The following is a 9,221-nucleotide window of genomic DNA, read 5'->3' as shown; positions in this document are numbered from 1 at the left end:
AACAGCAGCTAGGCTTCTGGATGAGCTGCATTCCAGTACAGCTTCCCTGCACACGCCATCAAAATACTGACAGGACAATGGCAGCGGTCTCAATGGAGGTAACAGATTGCTGTCATTATGTTCTGTCAGGTGCTTTATTGCAAAAATATCTTTATAAGAGGCACTGGGAACTGTTGGAACTGGAGGTGTTGGAATGTCTCACTAATTTCTGATGTAGTTTAAATAGCACACAGATAAGATAATAGCCAGTCGAAACTATTTTAATGGACGTGCAGTGGCTCATAATCAGCCATCAAAGGCAGAGTAGTTTAATATTGAATTTCATAAGGATGATCATGGCTTCGTTATTGTTCTGAATTCCCAGTACTATGGAGCCTCTCTTCTGGTGTTTTCTGGACAGCACCTCTGTTCTCTGATGATGTCATAACTCTGAGGAGTGGACAACGATGGCGTTGATGGATAGTCTTGGATTTGTTTGAGGTGCCTTGGGATAAATATATGCTGATAAGCAGGATGGACAAACTTGTGAACAGTGCACCGACAAATCCAAAGAGGAGGCCGTAAAGTAGTGGCCATGTTCTGTCTAGCAGTTGGTGCTGAAATGGTGGCACAGGTTTCCTCTTCACCACTAAATCTACGTCTTTCCAGGTGAACCCTCTGGCTGTCAACCAATCAGTGACAATAATGGTTAGCATGATTCGTCCTTTTGAGACAAGTTACTTGCAATTCTCAAGCTTTTGATTGTTAACCAAAAGAGATGCTGCAATTTTGATTTTGAATAGTCGGAAGTTGCCAAAGTAGTTAACATTCAGTTGCTGTGTTTACAGAAATGGTATATTAAAAGGATATTTCATGCAAAAATAAAAAATGTACTCACCCTCATGATGTTCCTTTATGGATTTATTGGACCCACTTTATATTAGGTGGCCTTAACTACTGTGTACTTCACCATTTGATACAATGTACTTATTATATACATATATGTTGTTGCATTGTAATTACATTTAAAGTACTCGCATTTAATTAAATTTGTAGTTACACTGTTAACTTTACTCCTAACCCTAACACAACCCTTACCCCAAAACCTAACTCTAACCCCTAATCCAAACCCTAACCCTATTCTTACTCCTAAACCTACCCGTACCTCAACCTCAGTAGCAGCAAATGTGGGCATTTTGCAGGTCAGCATGTAGTTACACAGTAAATACATAGTCTTGTATGTATTTAATGTTTGTACATAGTAGTTAAGGCCACCTAATATAAAGTGTGACTGATTTATTTTTTCTGTAGAAGACAAAAGGATGTGTTTGGCAGAATGACAGCCTCAGTCACCATTCACTGCAGTGAAATGATGCAATGAAAGTGAATGGTGACAAAGGCTGTGATTTCCTTATATCTTGAAACAGCTTATGGGTGAGGAAATGATGACAAAATGTAAATTTATTGATGATCCTTTTAACAAAGTGCTCACTTTATTTGCTTAATGGTAAATATGTTACATATGTAACAGCATTCGCATCCCATTTTACTTCCATAATTTGACATATTTACTAGTGAAACAAGAATGGAAATGTAGGGACTTAAAGGGATAGTTCACCCAAAAATGAAAATTCTCTCATGATTTACTCACCCTCCTGGCATCCCAGATGTGTATGACTTTCTTATGCAGAACACAAATTAAGATTTTTAGAAGAATATCTCAGCTCTGTAGGTCCTCACAATGAAAGTGAACAGGTGCCAAAAGTTTGAAGTTCCAAAATCCACATAAAGGGAGCATGAAACTAGTCCATATGACTTAAGTGGTTAAATCCATGTGTTCAGACAGATAGGTGTGGGTGAGAAACAGATCAATATTTAAGTCATTTTTAATCATGAATTCTTCATCTTGCCCAGTAGGGAGTGATGTGCATGAAGAATGTGAAACACCAAATGCAGAAGGAGAGTGGAGATTTAACCACCAGTGTTTTATGTTGCCCTTATGTGGATGTTGGAGCTTAAAATTTTTTGCCACTGATTCACTAGCATTGTATGGACCTACAGAGCTGAGAAATTCTTCTAAAAAATCTTCACTTGTGTTCAGCAGATGAAAGAAAGTCATACACATCTGTGATGGCATGAGGGTGAGTAAATGATGAGAGAATTTTCATTTTTGGGTGAACTATCCCTTTAATTTTGTCCATTTTGAATAGATAAAATGTTTTTATAAGGTATTGATGTCAGCCGAAAAGGTAAGTAATTTAAAAGGCGGAGCAAGTTATTACTTTTTAAATTAAAGATTGTGAAGACCAACTTTGTTTGGAACTTGTTTTTTAAGGTACACCAAATTGTGCACAATGGGACCAGGAATGTGCATTAATAAAATAATTTGGGTTAATTTGATTTCTTATTGACTTATTGAGAAAATTATCAATAAAAAATATCACTCAAATGATTTAATGCACTTTATCTTGGTTGAGACACCAATCAAGAACAATAAATTACTACTTCTAAAAGATGTTGAGGCCCCTCACCCTGTTTTGCAGAGTACTGCATCACCTTCTCATGGTCCTCATGATCCTCGATATTTTCCAATTGGGGCTTCTCCAGGTCAGCGGTCATCTTGCTAACAAGTTTATGGTACCCCTCCACATATTTCTGCATGGCAAGAGTTTTATCCTGGTTGATGTTCTTACCCACCTCTTAAAGAAAAAGAGCACATTCAAACCCAGCATTTACTTCTAGTCTAGTTGTGTTTAGTCCAGCGTGGCTCTTGTCTTCACTCTGCACCCTCATATGGATTTAATATGAATTCACTTCATTACTTCATGACAACTATGCTTTTAAGCTGCCTGCAGCTCTACCAGCTGTTTATTCGTGACAGTCATTTCATATTCATTCAAGACACAACATAATTCTTGCAGCACATTAAGAAATCAAACATACAATAATGGCCTCCATGAACCCTTGAAATGTGATTAACTAAGAATGCCGGGCCCAATAAATGTACCAAGTATAATGAAGCAACACATGCCGGAGCATAAGGACGCAATTTATCCAAGGTGCTGTTTGCTGAATGGCTACTCCTCATCATAGCCCATTTACAGGCTGGCAATTAAAGCTCTCGTAATTGCCACATTGTACATTTTCTGTACGCATCAGCTTCTATTTTTGCAGAGAAATCGCTTTTATTTTCCACTTTGACTGAAGGATGTTCTTGGGCTGTCGAGCCTGTCATTTTCCCCCCTCTTCCTCTCTGTTTATCCCTTTCTCCCTCTCTCTCTCTCTTTAACGGAGTTGATGAAAGGAACAGATGGCATATAGTGAATTTGGTGTCAGCTCCACCAAGCCTGCTGTCAGATCATTTGCACCTTCTCATATCCGATGCCATTCGACTGTGGAGTCGCCCGCACATCGGACCACAATCACTGCCAGATGAGCGACAGGGTGCAAAGTGCGTCCCATCCGAAATATATAAAAAAATAGCAGTATGCTTTGCTGAACTTCATCTTTTGGACAACAGTTTAAGATAGATTACTCTTATTAGCTTGATGCTTATTGCATCAATGGTGTGCAAATACAATAGAAAGCTGATGAAAAGCTCTGTATCTTTTTTGTCTATTCAGCAGTTTTGTTTCTGACAAAAACTTGTTTTATGGCCAAATGCAGATGTTAGTGGGGAATTCAGGTGGTTTAGGTGATATTACTGAATGTTATTTGATCATCTTGATACCCCTGTGAATTGAGTTTACACAAAGTTTTGAGAACTGAGGAGCAATGAGTAACAGTTCACAATATTGCGTTGTGATCAACAGGATTTTATGTGCCTGCTCATGCACATGCTTATGTGCACAGCTGACAGATGCAAGACAGATGACATCATGTTAAGGCAATTCCTCAGACTGTGAACTTGGATGATCACCTCAGAATCTCACATTGCATTATATCTTCCTATTATTTTACAAAAACAGTACAATATACAGAGTTGTTTGAAATTCTAGGAAGTGTGGAAATCAGGGAAATTGATGGGGACAACTTGGGCATAACGTTTGAGTTTCATATATTTTGGATGTTGACATTAGGGATTAAGTAGGAATACATGAAAACTAGGGATGCACCGATACAAAATTTGTGTGCCAATACCAGTATCTGATTATTTAGAACAACATTTGCTGATACTGATAGTATGGTGATTCTGCTTTTTTTAATGCCTTGTTTCAAATCACTGATTACTAATTATAAAACCTTGAAATATATTTAAATAATAACCTTATTATTTTTGTCTTTACATGTCTTCCATGTTTCAGAGTAACTGTTCTCAGTAATAACTAAAACAGTGAAACAACTATTTAACTAAACTACACATTGACTAAACAATTATTAGTGTACATTAACATTCTTAACTCAGATTAACTGAATTCTGAATAGCCTCATGTTTGACTGGTAAGATTTCTTATTTTTTTTTAAATTAAAAAGTTAAAAACTCATCATATTCCTTGCTGTGTGGAGCTTTAAGGTGAGTTATCAAATTAGTTGTGTTAAGGTTTAGTGGTAGTTCCACCTCGTGAAATTCTAGCAGTGGAAAGCTTACAGATTGCAACTCTGCTGTCATTGGCACCCAATTTAAAGTAATTACGCACAAGAGACATTTTCTTTCACACACAGCACAAGTTGTAGGATAATTGTCTGAGGCGTTTTTTCTGGCCCGTATTGACAGGAAACAATTCGCTGATGATGTCCGATGATGTTGAGCTGATGTCAGATAATGGCATTTGTTAGCTGATACCGATGTTTGGCCAATACATCAGTGCATCTCTAATGAATGCACATCTCGTAATCATTACCGATGACTGTCAGTTTTATTAATTAGTAGGCTTGGGATTGATGCCTTTTTCATGAATTGATATTCAGAAAGTTTTTCTGATGATTATCGATCTATATTTTCATTTTTCTAAATAGGGCTACTCGTTGTACAATAGTCTTTGTCTCTTCATACATTTTCTTAACACAATGTTAGTAGAAGTGTGAGTGGCAGGTTTCGGTTTAATTTGTTTAGGTAAAGGGACTCTCCACCACGTTAAATGGCTGCAGATCGCCGATTATAAACTTTTTTTTATAAACTTAAATTTGTTAACTTCTTGGCTTGTGGCGAATTAATTGATTATTTCTTCCAAGGGTTCAAAACTTTCGCAATTGTTGGTTGTACCTGTTTGTTGCCATTTGCTGCACATACCTGTCATTGGCCATGATATCTGTTCATACTGGCCAGCTCTATCAACCAAGAATCCAAAATGACTCCAAACTTCGCTTCTTTAGCCCTTTCCCCAAAACTCTCCCAATTTGATCATCCGCCATAACATAACATTATCCACAACAAATCCACAGACTACATTAAACATTAAGGCTTCTGATTTAAATGGCAGCTAATTTTAACATATCGATACCTCAAAAGCATATCGAGAAAATAACGTGCCAGTCAATAATCGATGTATTAGTATTTTATGATATTCCTATTAAATAGTAAAAAATCTGTCAAAAGTTGCCTAAAATAATCATCCTTGTTTTTCTATCGCTTACACTGTACATCTGACAGTGTGCTCACAGTAAATCATTTATCAGACCACATGTACTTAATGCTCTCAGTAGAGAAGAAATGACTTGAAATCATTATTTAGTTTTTGAGTGCAATATGTATGCGTCCATTTTGTGTGCGTGCAGCTGACCTATGGCGATGTCAGTTCTGCCGATCTGCTGCAGTGCACGGGACAGCCTGTCATAGTATATCTGCTTGCCATGAGTCTGCAGCCAGTCCTTAAGGGTTGAGCGACAGGGGGGCTTCTGGTCTGAAAATAACACATACACAACACAAACATGGTCTAGACAGTCAGAGGGAGAGCAGCCAGTAATAGAAAGAATGACTCTTGAATTTTACAGGCAATTAAACAATTTAATCATGTCCCTCTGCCTCAATACATTTAATTTCTGATGAAAAGGAATCACCTCAACATAATTAGTTTGGTTGAGATGTCTCTTGAGTGGACCTCTCAACGGTACATGAGTAGACTGCTGAGAGTGTGCCCTCTGCATTATAGTTGAGATATACATTATGCTGTATACATTATTTGTCTATGAGCTCTGCATTTACTATTTGTCGTGTCACACCTCGCATTGTGCTACTGGATTTCACCAGCAAAAAACAAAATCAAAAACAAATAAGTAGTTATTTTAAAGGCATAGTTCAGCCAGAAATTAAAATTATGTCATCATTTACTCACCTCAGTGTTGTTCCAAACTCTTATGACTTACTTTTCTTCCGTAAAACACAAAAAAGGAGATGTAAGGTAGAATGCTATCTTCAGTCACCATTTACTTTCATTGTATGGAAAACAGACACATTGAAAGTGAATGGTGACTGAGGCTAACATTCTGCCTAACATATTTTTTTTGTTGTTTTTTTTTTTTGTTGTGTTTAATGGAAGAAAGACATGCAGGTTTGGAACTTTATGAGTTTTTTGGTGTAATATCCCTTTAAAATACCTATATTTCTTCGTCTCCTTGAGTGAAGTGTTAACTGGTTCCTTTCTGCGGACAGTCGATCCAAGTGTTGGAAGATGTTCTCCTCGGTATGGGAGAGGGCAGAGATGAGCTCCTCACACTCCCGAGCTGTCAGCAGCTCCACCAGACGATCCAGCTGGTGAGGTCCAATGTTCTCTTCCACTGTGGTAGACGAAAATAAACCGGATCCCACCAGAGCAGAGAACCAGGGAGTTAGCAGGATAGTTCTTGCAAAAATTTAATTCTGTCATCATTTACTAACCTGTTGTTGTTCCAAACATGATTGACTTTGTTTGTTTTATGGACCACAAAAGAAGGTGTTAGGCAGCATGTTAACCTCAGTCACCTTTAAATTTTATTTTCATTTTAAGTTTTATTTCAAAATGTATATCTTTATATTTTTATTTAATTTTTTACAATAAAAGTGAATGGTGACTGAGGCTAAAGGCCTATTCACACCAAGACCAAATTTTCGTTTGAATGCTCGTTCTGAACAAGCTTTTGACTTGGAACAATGGATTCCCATGGAGCTATTCACATCGGGTCCGACAGATCGTCCACGGACAATCTGAAGGGTTTTTTTATTTTTATGGAGAGCAGACCAATTTTTTTCCTCAGACTATGATGAAAACCGACTGACCAAAGAGATTTGAGCTTTTTTTCATTTTTACAAAGTCACTGTTGCTGCACAATCCAGCGAGTTGGTGGAGCTAAATTAACTGGCAAACACAGATGCCATGCTCTTTTACTCATCTCATGCACAAAAAATCTTAATTCAATGCAAATATGCAGTAAATAAATAATACTGATGCTGTAAACACATTCTTTCTTTTTTAGAATATTTATGTAATGTGCTGATACCTCATGTTATATAATATAACCTGTGTTTTGTCATAATGTACATTATTTAATATGTATATTATTGTGCCTGTTATATTATCCAGGCATTAAAAATTGCAGTGAGGTTCGGCAATGTTCTGCAAATAGTTTGAACTAATCTCGTGGTAAAATATCACATAAAAAGACTCTTTACATGCAATACTTGACTATGAGTGTAGACAAGCAAAATGCTGAACTTCACTACTATTTTATTGCAGGGATAAAATAACAAAGTATTCCTGTAATGGTGATCTTTATTTCCCCAAGCACAAGAACCCTTAATTTAATACAAATACACAATAATTAAGTAAAGAAAAGACCATGAGGCATTGTTTTCTTTTATATTATTTTGAATGTTATGCATCATATTTTATTTATACTATACCTACTTTAATTAATTTACATTATTTCACAGGTATTTATATCACTGTACCTTGTGTTATATAATCCAGGCATTAAAAAAGAGAAGCTGGTTTTGGGAGATCATTTGGAATATACTTGTAGCAAAGTACATTCATAAATATAAAGACTGGAAGTGTGCAACAGTGCTCTTTACTCCTTCATTTGCACAAAAAAACACAAATTCATTGGTCCTCAAAATGCATTAAAACATGGAAAGAACATAATGAAACATTTATGCCAAATTAGGTAAATACTGTAAATGCCTTAACAGCGTTAAATATATGAATCTCACGCATTGACAGCTGAATGCTTAAAGATCCATTCACCAGAATAAATGTTTGAAGGTCCATGCACCAGAATAAATGTTTGAAGATCCATTCACCAGAATAAATGTTTGAAGAACATTCTACTGTTCAGGGTTGAAATTTGTTTTTAATTTTATTCGTTTTGGTCTCGGTGTGAATAGACCTTTTGTCTGCAGTTCGTCTTGCAAATTCATCATGAATTTGATGTGAATAGGCCTTTACTTTCTGACTAACATCTTTTTTTTGTGTGTGTGTTCTATGGAAGGAACAAAGTCATACGAGTTTAAACATGAGGGTGAGTAAAAGGTGTCAGAATTTTCATTTTTGGGGGAACTATCCATTTAAGTGTTTCTAAAGTAGAACTTTAATTGATACTGGATAACCACACCACCCCCTCTGCAGCTCCAACACAAAAATATACATTCTGTGTAGACATACACAAACAAGCATAGTCGTGACTCTTGCTTTGAATACCTTTCTAGTTCTACCTATATCATGCTTGACAGTCTTTAAGGCAGCTGTTATGACTGCAGCTGATACCATCCTTTGAGGAATGTATAGCAGAGCTGCGAACAGCATGAGAAGCAGACGCGTGACATCGCAGGGAAGAGGTGTAATTAATTAACGCCGATGTGTGATAGAAGAGACATATTTCCCCCTTCCATCACTGTCACCTTTAACGAATAAACCATCCTCTCATGTCAATACCACACTGCAGGTGGATCAGTCACTCAGAACTTTCTTTTTTTTCTGTATGTTATACGTATGTGACTGCTGTAAGCAATCACCACTCACCTGTATCTTTAGCAAGACTTGGGCTGTTCAAGAGGAGGAGGATGAAGCAGAGAAACGATGGCTGCATTGTAACGGAAATCCTAGTTTTGTATTTATTTTCAAATCACCTCAGAGTTCTGTAATCTTGAGTCATCGCTTGTGGAATTTGAAACTAAACAGTCATCTGTTCTCTAAACCAATGGCTCTGTTTGGCCAGCTTCTTCTGAAGGTACATTCAGTGCTGGAGGCCATGATCGTCACGGCCTGAAATAGTCAAGGTCTTCAGCAAGGATGCCTTCCATTTCTCCTTATCCTCTTTCACTTTTTCCT

At 37.0% G+C, this 9,221-nt stretch overlaps 1 protein-coding gene across 1 annotated transcript; it reads right to left on the bottom strand.

The window, feature by feature from the left end:
* Positions 1-304: 304 nt before the first annotated feature.
* Positions 305-8,979, bottom strand: LOC127418522 (transmembrane and death domain protein 1-like). The gene is made up of 5 exons (XM_051659109.1): positions 8,913-8,979; positions 6,514-6,693; positions 5,700-5,819; positions 2,511-2,678; positions 305-661 (listed from the first exon to the last, which is right to left on the bottom strand). Exons 1-5 carry the CDS (start codon positions 8,977-8,979, stop codon positions 345-347), a joined length of 852 nt encoding a protein of 283 aa, XP_051515069.1. The 3' UTR covers positions 305-344.
* Positions 8,980-9,221: the final 242 nt, after the last annotated feature.

The sequence above is a fragment of the Myxocyprinus asiaticus genome, chromosome 28, assembly GCF_019703515.2.
Source record: "Myxocyprinus asiaticus isolate MX2 ecotype Aquarium Trade chromosome 28, UBuf_Myxa_2, whole genome shotgun sequence".
Taxonomy (NCBI): Eukaryota; Metazoa; Chordata; class Actinopteri; order Cypriniformes; family Catostomidae; genus Myxocyprinus; species Myxocyprinus asiaticus.
This window is presented reverse-complemented; position numbering and strand designations above follow the sequence as displayed.